Source organism: Lichenostomus cassidix, chromosome 12 (genome assembly GCF_008360975.1).
Source record: "Lichenostomus cassidix isolate B80296 chromosome 12, HeHo_3.0, whole genome shotgun sequence".
Classification (NCBI taxonomy): domain Eukaryota; kingdom Metazoa; phylum Chordata; class Aves; order Passeriformes; family Meliphagidae; genus Lichenostomus; species Lichenostomus cassidix.
The window spans coordinates 16,229,357-16,243,771 of NC_139493.1; the positions used below are offsets into that span (position 1 = coordinate 16,229,357).

Genomic DNA, 14,415 nt, shown 5'->3' on the forward strand with positions numbered 1-14,415 from the left:
CCTGATGGAGGGGACATGAGAAGGAAGCTCACTCTTCCTTTGTGCCTATAATTCTATAGTCTTGGGTGATGTGACATTCTGGGTCTGGCTGTTACTGTTTCCTCTGCTGTTGAGTTGCAATGAAAGTTACTTTCTCCAAGAGAGAAGGCAGCAGTTAATAGCAGTATCATTTTATATCCACTTTCCTCTCCCCCACCCCTTTCAGCTTTGTGTGTATTCTGTCCCTTCAACATCCTACTTGATAAGAGTTTCAAGAGTTTCTTTTGTCAGTGAAATATTTGGTGACTTGCTGACCGGGCAACAATCTGGGCACCAGGCAGAGCTGTTGGTGTTTGCTCCAGATGCCCTAATTAGTGCCTAAGAGACTAAGAGCTACTTGGCCTTTTTCCCCCTATCAAATGGAAGATGCTAGTGAAATCCTAACTAGAGTTTACTGTTTGGGGATGGCTGCCCCTTAGTTTGTTTGCTGGTGGGAGGATGTTGTGTTTTGGAGAAAAAACACAGATTTGGTCAGATTTGAAGAACTTTCTAAATTTGTAATTTAACTTCTTACTTTGAGGTCAGTTACTTTGGGATGCCAAGCTTCTTGCACTTTATTCATGTGGCAGATACCTCCAAAGTAATGCTATGAACTTAATAAGCTGATCAAAAATGGTCCCCAAGAGTTCCAGCTCTGTATTCCTGGTTTATTATAGAAGAGCAGTGCAGTGTGGTCATCATGAGGAATTTTTACAGAAATAAGTCATGCAGTATTTGTTGCCCGTTAGTGGGAAGGGGGTTCTAGACAAAAAAATCCATCTTATTTTCCTGGTTGTGGTGGCAGGACAAAGAAGCTAATTCAGGGAGAGTGTGAACTGAGAGAAGAAAGGAATTACAATAGAAAATGAGTTTGGATAAATGAGGAATCTGGGTGATGGTACAAGTGGCTTATGTAACTTAGTCTAGATAATAGGTATAAAAAGAGAAGATGGAGAGGGAAAGATGCTTTTGGAAATGAGACTGTAGGTCATAGATGGAGGGAGAATACAAGGTTAGAGGCCTTTCAAAAATTTGGGGTGGAAAGGTATTTGTACAAAAGAAAGAGAGCTGGAGTGCAGATTAACTCCTCCTTGTACTCATCCAGTTGTAAAGTCTGGGGCAAGGTTTGTCACGGTCTCTATCAAAGTCTCTGCCAGCAGAAAATTATCTCTTTGAGGAAGCTTTTTTAACTGATCTAATGAGGTTGTGTTCTGGCTGGTGGATCCAGGAGAGTCTCCGTCACACTTCTACACAACCTTCCTGTCCCCAGAGAGATGATAAACTGCACAAGGTCACTGAGTGAGTCTGGGCGGAACTTACACATCATGTTCTTCCCTGCTTTTGTGCTTCAATTGCTGAGAGAGGTTTCTCTTCCTCCCTGGTTTATATGGCTTTTCCTCACTCCAGGTGCCTGAACACTTCTTTGGGGTCTTCAGTGTAGCAAGCACCTGTATATGCAGTGCTGTGATACCTTCTTGTTATTTTTAAAATCTTACTGAAAAGTTATAACAGATTTTAATTATTTTCATAATAGTGTCCACTAGCTAGTAAATCAAGGTTTGTTGCAGCACATAATCTATCCCCCTTTTCCCCTGCAAGAAAAAGGTCTTTTATGTAAAGATCCCTGTTTCCTCCTGATATACACATATATTTCTTTTTTGACCGTAGAGGTAATTGTACTTTTAGGAGCCCTACAAAGGAACCTGTTTCTTTTCCAGGCTGCAATGTGCTTAGCTTTTGGGGCATTGTGTATTTTGGATGGGGGTGTCCTTGTGACATTGTGGCTTCAATTTATGTGAGTCTGATTGCCACAAACAACTTTGCAGCCTTTTGTCAAACTTCTTTAGCAGCACCCAAAGCAGCACCAATATTTTGGAAAGGAAAACTAGAAACAGATTGTTGTTTCAGCGATGGTGTCTCATCCTGGTCTTATTAACTTTCTCCAGTGCTCTCGGTCACTTTTCTGGCTCCAGTTGATGGGAGAAGTGCCAGTGGAATGCGGTGGCACACAGGCTCAAACTCAACAATTTGAATTTTTCTCCCAAGTGATGCCTCCCTCATTAAACAGAGTCCTTAAAAATTCCTCTGAAACTACTTTAGAGACTGGGGCAGAAAAGGGGAATGCAGCTGAAGTTCTGTGCTTTGTTATAGTTCTAAAAAAAATCCACAATTGTGTTTTGTTTTTTTCAAGTGGGAAATTATATTTAAGGAGAAGAAAGAGAGTTGGTGGTTAAAGCATAGGACAGGGAGCCAACAACTTGAGACTTACTCAGCACTGATGCCTGCCTAAATGCTTTGCTTTAGTTTCCTCCTCTGCAAGATGGACAGGAAGGTGTTTCTTGCATGAGGTTACTGTGAGGAGCTTGTCATGCCTGTGAGCTCCTTTGACACTGTCTGGAGTACAAATGCCACTTCTATAATTTTGAAATCACTTCTCTCTTTTACCACTGCCATCAGGAGCAACAACAAAGGAGCACTCAGATGCTGAAGGATGCTTTATGCTGGGATTATTTCCCATGCTGCTCTTTTAGATTAGCAGTGAGTGTCACCTGTCTTGTCCCTGTTCTTATTAACAGGTCCTGAGCAAAGCTATGGTGAGAGCTGGAGGCAGATATTAAAGTTCGGCTGGTGTTTATTGTTTGTTTGCCATTTTGATGGCCTTGGAAGTGTGTGGCAGCAATAATCCTTTCTTTGTTATTTCTCATTGTTCTGAGGGTATGCTGGTATAAAGCTAATACCACAACTCCCAGCTACCTAGTGTAAATTAATGCTTATGTAATCATTGCATAATGCAGAATGCTTGCTCCCCTACTCGTCCTCTTTTCTTAGTCCCTGAAATTTATCCCTAGAAGAGTCATGGTAGCAGCCAGCTAGATTCCCTGTGCTGGGAATGTGTCAAGCCCCCATATGCATCTATTTTCTGAAGTTGGAAATGGGAAATTTATCTTTTTTACCTAAATCAACATTTAGCCATCTCAGTAGATTAGATCATATTTCTCTTTTTTAAAAAAGCTTTGAACTATTATGAAAATAAATAAGGTTAAATCCGGTTACTTGTGGTTTAGATCCTCATGGTAATTTTTGTAATCTGGCTGACAAAACTCTATTCTGGGTTACTAGTTAACTGGGATAACCAGAAAGGGGAGGTTTCAGTTCCCTCCTGCGCACAGCTTGTTGAAAACTTCCCAGCACTCAGCCTGAAACACTTCCTGACTCCAGAGCAGTAGCTTTATGTAACTCATTGCTCTCGCGCACCCCTGGCTAAAGGACAAATGTGACCCATCCCTGCTTCCCTTGCTACCTTAGCGGGTGGCTTTTGTGGCTTTGTTTCCCTGTCTTCACTAATGCCCACAGCCTCTGTGCAAGAGAGGGAGCATGGTAGGAGGGAACAGTTTACTTTTTAGGTTTGAGGACTTCTATCGGGAAAAGTAGTTTTGATTACGTATCTAGAAGAGGGATGTCAGGTAGCAGCATTCTGTATTTCTCCAGGTGTTGCCATCTCAGAGCACTATGAAAATGTTTGATTTGAAATTTCACAACCCTCCTTTGAGCATACTGAAGCTGGAAATGGATACAGGATTGCCCAGTGCTCCAGAGTAACCCTGAACCTGTGGTGACTGCGAGAGGGAGGACGACCTGCCGGGCACCTCACCTGGGCTGCATTCGGGGTCTTGTGCAGGGATGGGTGCTGGAGCAGGTACCTGCCACACTCCGGTGACAATGGGGTGCCAGTGGCTGCGAGCCTGTGCCATACAACAGTTATATAAGTGCTCTTTGGTGTTTATGTAACCCGGGTCTCAGCGTCCGCAGCATTGAGGCCCAGCCAGAACAAGATCTCTTGGGTATTTGGGGCCTGGTTCTGCTTGCATAATCCAGGGTTAGAAGATATATCGCCTGTCACCAAAATTGGCTGTTTGATATTCCAGTTTGCCTCTCGGCTCTTCTTGGCTGCTTCCTTTCCCTTTGGTTTCTGGGTGGTATATTCCTTGCTCCTGCCCTTCAATTCTGCTGCCTTTTGTTCCTGAAGGATTCCTTCAGGCCAGGAAAGGAGTTTTATTCTGCAGCATAACCTCATCAGCAACTGATACGCTGAAAGACATCTGAAGGAAAAAAGAAGGGCAGTGCTGCCTTTTAATTGTCTTTTAAAGTTTTCCATTGATTTGGGCTTACTTCTCGCCAAAGGAGACTGGAGATGAGTTTGACTTGTGTGTGTTCCTGGTCTGACTCCCTCCTCATGCTCTGGCCCACAAAGTGAGTGCTGGTGGCCTTTTCTTCAGAGCTCATTTCTTCCCTCCATCTCCTGGTCCTGCGCTGGGGACAAAGGCAGCCTGCCATCCCTCACCAGCAATCTGCAGATTTCACATAGGTGTCTTGAACCCACAGAGAGTGATCGCTTTACTGATACTTAGAAAAATGAAAAACATGTTACTCAGACTTCAAGCAGCGCTCTTTGTTATACCAACATGACAGACTCTGTGTCTAGTTACAGTGACAGGTATGAACGACAGACCTGGGATGGTTAACTCCTAGATAAATCAGCAACCAGAATGAAGATGTGCGTGCTTTTTGACAGCTGAGGGAAGCTTCCCCTGGGAGCAGGCAAGCTCGGGCTGAGCAGGCTCAGCCCGAAAGATGCCTTTGTGCCTGGCAGTACCGTGGCTGTGACTCAGCAGGACACCGGGCAGCGCAGCCGGCAGCAGAGCTGGGGCAAGAGCTGTGCCCGGAGTCGGTCAGTGCTGCGGTCAGCGGGCTGCGGGTCCGGCTGCCCGCTTGGCCAGGGCGCAGTGCCCTGCCTGGGAGCTCCCCCAGCCGTGGTCCTGTGTGGACAAGCGGACAGAAGGCTGGTCCCGGCTGTCGCGCTGGTGGCCGGAGAGGGCCGAGGGGCGGGCGCGGGGTCTGCCGTGCCGGGGGCAGCACGGCCGGGCGCGGGTGCCGCGGCTGGCGCGGGGGGGCAGGTGTGCCGGGTTATATAATACTTACATAATTAGGGCTTTGTTAAGCGCTGCTGGCTGGGAGGGGCGTCCTGCCGTCGAAGACTGAGCCCGATTATTTTCCGAGGAGAACAAAGTCTTGTTGCTAATTAGCTGCCCTAACAGCAGAGAGCCCCGAGTTCCCCGAGGGACTGTGTTCTGCTCTGTCCCTCTCCGACCCCCTCTGAGGTGGCTTTCCCAGTGCTTTGGAGGGAAGCAACCAGGTATTGATGTGAGCCGGCTTTGTGCCTCTCCTGGGTGTTGCAACAAGTAAAGGCTGGAGGAACGGAGTCTGAGCTTCCCCCTTACTTTCACCTGCACTGTACTTGAGGCGTTTCACAAGGAATTTCCTGCCTCCAGCCCAGCCTTGTGGTGCTCAAATGCTTTCACACAATGCCACCTCTGTGAGAGGTGCTCTGTGCAGACACCACTTCTCCCTTCTTGCATGGCATCCATGCAACAGCTGCACCAGTTGCGCACAAAGAATATTCTGAAAATATTTCATTTATATTGCACAGCTGAATACAGGGTGAGCCAGAGCACTCTGGCTGTTGCTAGCCTCCGAGTTGATTGCTGTGCCACAGTTAGAGAATTGCTGTTCTTCAGAAGCCAGGTACAGTTGCACTCTGGCATCACCTACCCACAACTCCAGCACCCAGTGCACTGGGGAAACATCACATAACCTCAGAGAGCATTTTCTGGGTTGTCAGAGCCTTTGCAGTCAGGCTTGCTCTGTGGAGTCGCTCCTCCAGCCTTTGGCGCAGTTGTAGTTCAGTGTGTCAGGGACTGAGTTGCAGTTGGAGCTGTGCAATTAGACTTCTTGTGCCATCCCTCAGTGCTCCTCCCATTCCTGCTTTGACAGCTCAGTACCGGCTGTAGTAGCACTGGCTAGTATTAGCTAGTCTCTGACAGGCTTTTGCCCACAAACTGCATAGAAGTTCCCAGAAGGCCTGCAATAATATTTAACTGCTCTTTGTTCTTTGTGCAGGACAAAAGAAAGCTCCCAAAGTAAGAATTAACTGCTCGCTGCTCTGCATGCAGCTACCGTCCTCACCATGCATGCACATCCCTGTCCTTAGGGTAGGAGATAACACCCAAAGACTCAGCAGAATTGTCCAATTTGGTGTTCTGAGTTTCTGTAGTGAAAATGATCTTAGAAATAAACGAGTGTCTCGTTTTCAGTGTGATGTCTTTCCTGGAGTCACAGAAGTTACCCTGGCAGTGAAATGTACCCTGGCAGCTACACTTCCCAGGAGGTGTAGCTCTAGCTAGCCCTGTTAGCTAGCTGGCTAGTAACTGAGCAGGCAAGGAAGTCACCAACTTACACACAGGAGTGGTGTGGCTACTCTTGGATCTTCTTATGCCCCAGCCTCAGGTAGGAGACCCTCAGATCTTCCGAATGGAAATTTCTGTACTCCAGGAGTGCTAGAGCCAAACTGTGGATGCACAGACACTTGGACTTACTGAAGTCTGCCTTTAAGCATGGAAACGGGCTGTAACACTGTTTTTCACTTACCTTGGTGTCAGAAGACTGTGTTAGTCACACAAATGTCACACCTCAAAACAACCTGCTGCTTCATGACAAGTTGCAGCAACCTGAGCCATTTTGCAGAGCAGGCTGTGTCGAGAGCAATTCGCTGCTGAATTGATGATGCTAGAGAATATTCTCCAGGCTGAATCCTGTGCTGTTTTAAGGGAAGCTTGATAAGGAGGTGGTGAGATGAGTTTTATAAATTTGGCTGCAATAGGAAGCACCTTACTGGGGGACAAATCTTTTGCTGTGTTACACATCATGAGTCACAGCTGTGTGCAGTGTTTAGGGACAGCTCTGGCAGTCACTCCACATAGGGAGCATCTGAAGCACAGTTACACACAGCAGTCACGACTCTCTTTCTTACAGACATTTCTAAACTGCAATACTGTGACAGCAAGTGTCGGTCAAGAAACCAAACACCTCCCTCTATTGGTACGTACAGCTGGGGGTGGTGGTTGCTGCTGCTTATTGAGCAAAGAAAACTGGCAACCTCTGGCCTGCAGCACAAACCAGAGCCATGCTGTAACCAGGTCTGTTAGGTTTTGAGTGTGCAGACAGCTTGCAAATCGCTAAAGTGCATGAGAGAAGGTAGTTGTGCCCCTCTTGGTATTCAGAGTACCTTGCAGGACAGAGTGCCTGGGTGTGTGCAGGTGTCCATAACCAAGAACCACGGGGAACTGTTTGAGGATTTCTCAGACAGAGAGCTATAACACACCTGAAGGAGCAGCTGCATTGTTGCTACCACCACTTTCCTCTTTGTAGATCTGGTGAGGACAGTGCGAAACATGGAACAAAGCTGGTTTGAACCAGCTGATTCTTGGTGCCCACAGTGTCTAGCCATGGGATGGGTTTACATCCTTGCCAAAAGCCATGCCTTACCCATGGGTGTCTTCTGCTGGGCAGACTTGGGCCTGCTTTTTCTGATGTGGCTCATCTCGCTATGCAGGGCTGTGCTGGGTTGTCACCCCAGGCTGGTGGCAATGCTCTTCCCAAGGAGGCAATGTGGATAACTGCCCAGGTCTTCCTAGAGTGCACAGCAGCTCCAGCATGATCAGACAGTTGTCAACATGCAAACGTGGCTGATGAATTTTTGTGTTGTGTAAAAAGCTACTTGTATAACCATGCCAGAGGAGCGTGTTGAGCTCCTGTTACAAAACCATAATTGCGTTTCTGTTGTAGATGTAGGTTTGGCAAAATTGGGGCAGGGCTATTCCATTGATTACCTGATGGGACCTGTTCAACGAGGCAGTTCCCACACTCCCTCCAACCCAAAGATCTGACCTGTTCTTATACAAAATAGCTGCTTGTGTGTATAGTTATTGTGTCTTAATGTGTTTCTGTCCCAGTGTGGGTCCCAGTTGCACAGCTTGGAGTTCACCATCCTGGAGCGCAGCCACAGGACTGCAGTGGGGAGCCTCGCTTTTCATCTGGGTTAGATTTAGGCTGTGCACATAATCAGGAGTCTAATACAAAGCAGCAGCAAGACAATTCCTGCTCATAACTGCCAGCTCATGCCACAGGTGTGGTGGGAGCTGTTGCAAGGTTAGACTTGTGGTTTTATCATTGTGTTAGTTAAGCTCTTTGAAACGCTTTATTCATGGTGGTGGCAAGGATGGGAAGCTGGCTGTCCCCTGAATCCCACTGCAGCTGAATCAGTGAGATGTTTGGAAGAGTGAGAGCGTGGAAGAGCTCTCTTGATGCATATGTGTCAGGAATGTGGGCTGAGGCACAGATTGTGTTCCTCACCTCAGAACTTGTATTGGCAGGACAAACACCAGCCTGAGCAGACATGGCTGTGGCAGATGAGGGCTTGTACTCAGTGCAGGACCAAATTTACCATCAAATTTTGGGCTTCAGGCATCTGGTCAGATGATACTTACATTAAAAAACCCTATCTGATCCAGCTGTGTGTAGGTTTCACCAGAGCTTGTATTACATATGATTAAGAGGAAAGAAAAGGTAAAATGCAAAAATGGAATGAGTCTACACAGGGATTGTGCAACATATATGAAAACATAGAGAAGACATAATAATTTGGGCTACTGAGCCTTTATGTTTTGTTATTATCACCCTTGTCCCGAAGAGACCATTGCCTGGCACAGTGCAGGTGGCAGGGTGGCTGCTGCAGGAGGTGACGTGGGCATTTGCTGGAGTGGGGGAGGGAAGCACTCCCTCTTCCAAACAAGCATGACTTAGTGCTCTCTGGTGCCTTGTCAAGGTCCTCCGGGCCCAGGGTGAGATGGCAGCAGTGTAACCATGGCAGTGTTTGTCTCCCTCCGGTTTAATGACTCATCCCGGAGCATGTGATCACGTGTGCAGCCTCCCTGCTTCCCTTTGCCCTGTTTCATCCAATCTTTTGATCTAGTTATATAACCAGGAGTCAAGAGGGGTGGGGGGAAGGAAACAGTGCTGAAGAATTGCAGGTGATGTGACTAAAATGTGTCTGTAGCTCAAATAGCAGAGTTGTTGTCTGGGAAGCCTGAGAAACTGGGTTTATTCCCAGCACAGTTCTCTGTCTGCAAGTGAGCTGATGCTTGATATCTGAGCTTGTAAGTCTAAAGAGGCATGGTGGGAGGACAGGGCTCCAAGACCTTGGCTGTGGTAGGAGAACTGCTGTGCTTGTAGCAGTGAACTCCTTTGCCTTTATCTTCATACGCATAACTCTCCTTGCATTCATCAAGAGATCTGTTTCATCCCATAAGCTGTGGATACCTGGTTTTCCAGTATGGGTAGGACTTGCAGAGACAGATATTCAAAGAAATGTCTCAGCTGTTTTGCTGGTACTGATCCATGGTGGGCTGAGCTCTGAAGTCCTAAATGTGTTCTGACACAGACTTGGAGCAAGTGCTGGGGTGGGTCTGGTGGGATGTCTGAAGAGGAAGTTTGCAAAGTTGGTGCTTTTGAATGAGGTGTGAATCTCCTTCTTGTCATCTCAATTTTATGATGTGATACTGGAGATAAGGTTAATTTAATGGGCATATCAACATGACAGCTGTAGGTGCAATGTGCTGTACTGAAGCATCCTTCATTTAAGCTCCCAGCATTTTGAGAAGGAATGCTCTCTGTCTCCAGATCCCTCAGAGTCACAATGTGATGCTTGTTGGTTCTGTATTACTTCATCTGCCACATTCTTCTGCACTGATGTCTTCTTTCCTTCAAAGTTCTGTCTAAGTGTCATTTCAGTTCAGTCATTAGCTCAGATACACAGTGTAAGCAAAAAAGCTGATTACAAGATGAGGTTCAGGGTATCTCTTCGCCTGACACAAGGGGACAAGGTGCTTCAAAGAAGCTATTACAACGCTTGTCAGAAACAGTTTGCTTGAAGGGAAGCTTTTGAACAGAAATATTTCCTTTCTTTACTCTGGAAGCAAAGATTAGCTTGGTCACTGGCAGCCTGTTGAAGAGCCAAGTGTGCCATAGAACATGGTGTCATTTCACGTTGTGGTTTAAGAGTGGAATCAGACACTAATGGAAGCCTGAAAACAGGAGAATGAAGAGAAAAAATGAATGCATGTGATTTATAATGTAGAAAAAATATTGCCACTTATGTTTTGTTTTTGAAAAAGCTTATTGGAAGTTACCATTTAAATCATGAGAATGAAGTCTGGTACTAAAACCACTGAGCTGCCTGCTGAGCCATGACCCAGTGTTTGAACCAGATAACCTTTTACATACTGTGTTCTGTTGACCTGGGAGATGGTTACACGGGTGTCATATAGCTGAAAATTTCTGCCCTGCTTGAATGATATGAAACAAAGAAAAAGAGAATCAAGTTCCTTGTTTTAATCAGAGCTCATCAGGCCCCCATAGGAAAACAGACTCTTGGGATAGCAAGTGCTCCACATGGACCGAAATAATTTTGCCTAGTTTTCTTGTCAGGACACTTTTGGGCTGTGTTGAGGGGTGTTAGTCTTGGCTTTCACTGGGGACAGACCCTTCACTGTAAAACTTTTTAACTCTCCTTTACTGTCAGAAAGGACCCCAGTTTTGACCCTCAGACTGACATGCTTGCAAATGAGTGAGAGTGGGGCTTGTCTGTTCCCATACAGCTCAAATCCTGCTGAATGCTCATGGAAGAGCCAGCTGGCAGCCTGGCACAGCTGTTCCCATGTCATGTTGTTCCCCTTGCAGACCAACCCCAGGAAGCCGTGTTCAGCGGTGACCATGCGGAGCACGCGGAGGATGGAGAATGGCAGCGCTCGACTTCAACTACCTCATCTCAGAGTGAGCGGGCAGAGCAACTCTTGCAGAACCAGCACAAGAGCCTGGCCTCTGAGGACACCAAAAAGAAGAGGGCTCAGAAACCGTCTCACATGCGGAGGAACATAAGGTAAGCAGCAGCAGGACAGAAAGAGCTCGGGTCACATATGGTGGTGAAAACAGAATCTCTGCACTTTGCTTGTGAGCTACGTTGTGCCACTGCTGGCAAACCAGATGGTTTTTCTTTTCCAAAACCTTAGGATTTCACCAGTGGGAGTAGAGTGATCTCAGACTGGAGTGCTGCATGTGGGTGCAGACTTGTTTGGTATTTCAGAAGAGTGAATATTTGGTTATGGAATATATTGCAAAAATTGTGTAATTGCTGCTGTCTTCTAAGAGATGTAATTGAAAAACAGTACCACCGTTAAGTAAATATCAGTTTCAGATATTTATATTCAGAGGTGAATCCTATTACAAACAGCCTAAAATACAGTCCTTTCCTATGCTATCCTGGGTACTTGTTGGCAGGAATGCTGATGCTATGACTGGTGACTGAAATGTTGGAAGTCAGTTTCACCTGGATTTTATAAAGCAGCAGCTGAAAGAATAAGCATTGAATGGGCCTTGGAAAATGATGCTTCATTAGGATGAGGGAGATGTCCCTGAAGTGTGGAGTTGGGTGGTTTTAAAGGCTCATTTGAGGGAGCTGGATGTTACCATTGCTTGTACTGCACCTCTCCTCTGGCAAAAGCACCCTTATTTCCAGGACTGGTCATGGGACACTGAAGCAGGCAAAAAGCAACTTTTGGAAGTAGGTAAAGTTACCTGTAAAGGGAAGGTGCTTTGAGAGCATTCCCTGAAACGATTGTTAAAGCCATTAGAGATCCTAGCTCCTGAAAATGCTGCCAGAAGAGAATCAGGGTGGTGACTTTTTGTGGGGGAATTGATGCATTTTCTTCCCATTTATCCCATATAACATGATGTTGTGCATTTTGTGTTTATAAACTGCGTATCAATAAAAAACATCCTTTCAGGCAGAGCTACTCTCTGGTAACCTAGCTTAAGTATGTGCTTGCTCACTCACATTTTTCCTCCTTTCATTACTTTGGTTCTGTCAAACTTTTGTCTTTTCCTTGACTAATAGCTGAGAAGCACAGTGTTGAAACATCTGTAGAATTTGCCTATATCTTTTCGGGCATGATGTTCCTGCTCTGTGTGGCTGACAGAGTACCTGGAGCTTGTCAGTCATCTTTGCTGCAGCTGGGCAGCCATTCATGTTTTTGGAAGAAATTGAATGTAACCAAATCATGATTGCTTCTGTGTTCAGAAAGCTGTTGCGTGAGGACCAACTGGAAGCCGTGACAAAGGCAGCCCAACAGGAAGAGTTGGAGAGAAGGAAACGGCTTGAGCAGCAGCGGAAGGATTATCCAGCCACTATACCAACTGTACCCCTGGAGTTTCTTCCTGGTAAGCACTGGGAGATGCCAGCCAAAGCAAAAGCTCTAAGGATGGAAGCTTAACGAAGAAGGTAGTGCCATGCTTGTTCATGTTAGGACAAGGGGTAATGGTTTTGACCTAAAGGAAGGTAGATTCAGGCTAGGTACATGGAAGAAATGCTTTACATTGAGGGTGGTGAAACACTGACACAGGTTGTGCAGAGATGTGGTGAATGCCCCACCCCTGGAAACATTCAAGGTCAGGATGGATTGGGCTTTGAGCAACCAGATGTAGTTGAAGATGTCCCTGCTCAGTGCAGAGGGGTTGGACTGGATGACCTTTGAAGGGTTTCCCTCCAACCCCAAACATTCTGTGATTCTATGCTGTACTTGGACTTTCAAGTTTAAACTCTTGGAATAGCAGTTCCAAACCACTTGTAGGTTCAGTACAGACAGTTCCACTTCTGAGCTTGTTTTGTATCAAGATACAATGTCTGCTTGGTGAAAAGTGCCAGGTAACATTTGTTGAAGATATTTTGACACATTAACTGTGTGTAGGGGGATGCTGGAACAGAGCTCTCTTGTCTTTTGAGCTGATATGGGAGCTTAAACCAACAGGCTTGGTAGAAATGCCAGATCTTGTTTGTCCTGGGAATGGTCTGGTAACTGGGGATAGTGGAAAAACAGACTGGGTGCACGTATGTTCTTTATGTAACCTTGGCCTTTCTTGCAGGTTTCAGCAAGCAGTGAGTTGCAGGCAGTTTAAGTGGTTAAGCATCACCCATGTCTTTGGGCAAATATGTCATCTTGCATTGTTTCCCAGCCTGGATAATTTTGTTGATTTAGTTTATAGCATAGCTTCAAAAGGTGTAAAGGGCAGAGAAGTGCAGCTGGATGTTGTGTCAGGGGTAAGGAGCTCTCAAGTTGGCCTTGCCTCTTGAGGAGATATATATTCTCCCTTTTATGCAAGTGTTAAAAACACAAGTGTGGGAGAAGCAGTAAGAGCTGTTTAAAACACTTTAACTGTTGCAGAGTAGGTTGAGCCCCAGAAGAATGTTGCTGCTTGCTGTGTCACTGCAGTGGTGCTGTTTGGCCCCATTAGCCTCTCTCCCCCCGTGGCAGCACTAAAAACATACAAACAAATGCTCTCGGATCAGCAAAAGTTGTTTATGACATGTGGGATGTAATTATTACAGTGTCCCTAGTAACAAAGGGCAGTTATCATCCCTTCAGCAGTTGGTACTTTCTCTGCTAGATGAAACAGCTTTTTCTGAGACCAAAAAAAAGAGAAACAAAGAGCTTTAGCATGTTGCATGGTCAGTGTGCCCCAGTCAGGGCATGAAACAGAGGGTGCCATCAGCAATGGACTATTGTTTCAGCATATTGAGAAAGGAGGAGAGTGTGACCCAGGAAGCTGAGTCATAGCAGTATTGTAGACAGTGAGAGTCTGTTATGGAAAATTCCAGGACTAAGTTATTGGAGCTAAAGTGGAAGGAAATACTGTCTGGTTTCTGAACAGTTTTGTCTCCTTCCCCATTATTATGAATTACTTATTGTTTGTAATTTATGTTTGTAGAGGACATCGTTTTCAGAACAGCAGAGGCGACCCAGCTCCCCCCTCAGGTCCTGGCTGAGGAAGTGATCTGCCTCGACAGTACCAGCAGTGGCAGTGAAGATGATACTAAAGGAAAAAATAGCATTAAAGATGGTAAGTGACCAATTGCCTCAGCCTGCTCTTCTCACAATATGCTGTTTATTCAGCCACAAGTCTGTTTTCATCTGGTCAGATGCTCCAGTGGTGAATCACTTCAGATTTTTGTAGGCCTATTGGTTTCCAATTATATGGGCAGTTCTGGCCTGTGAGTCCTAAAGTGACATTTATAAAGTGGCCTGTCAGGCCCTCTTGTGAACTTGTGTTTATTTCTGCTTTATAAATGCATTTAACTTTGCTCAGTGCATTGCTGAAGAATGCTTACAGGAGATGTGGCATCATTTGCTGTGTGTGAAAGGAGCATCCAAGAATTCAGATCTGCAGCTGAAAGTGCTTTTTGTGTCACTTGTCCCAGATGGATCTAACCTGACTCCTTGGTGATCCTTAGGCATTGCATCAGTAGATAAATTTCATGTCTGGGTTTGGGAATTAAGAGAACATGTGGAGGAGAATGTAAAACACTCAGAAACTGTCTCATGTTCTCTTTGGATCAGACCAAATTAATGTTCCCTGAAACATTTGGAGGCCAGAGAAGCTAATGCTTTC

The 14,415-nt window shown here is 45.8% G+C and overlaps 1 protein-coding gene across 3 annotated transcripts in view; it reads left to right on the top strand.

Annotated features, from left to right (window-relative positions):
* RAD54L2 (RAD54 like 2) overlaps positions 1-14,415 on the top strand; it is a 67,492-nt gene that overhangs the window by 34,946 nt on the left and 18,131 nt on the right. For all 3 annotated transcript variants that reach the window (XM_085072940.1, XM_085072938.1, XM_085072939.1), the window contains 3 exons: positions 10,654-10,852; positions 12,050-12,189; positions 13,735-13,866. In XM_085072940.1, coding sequence (XP_084929066.1) covers positions 10,654-10,852; positions 12,050-12,189; positions 13,735-13,866 — 471 coding nt within the window. The remainder of the gene's footprint in view (positions 1-10,653; positions 10,853-12,049; positions 12,190-13,734; positions 13,867-14,415) is intronic.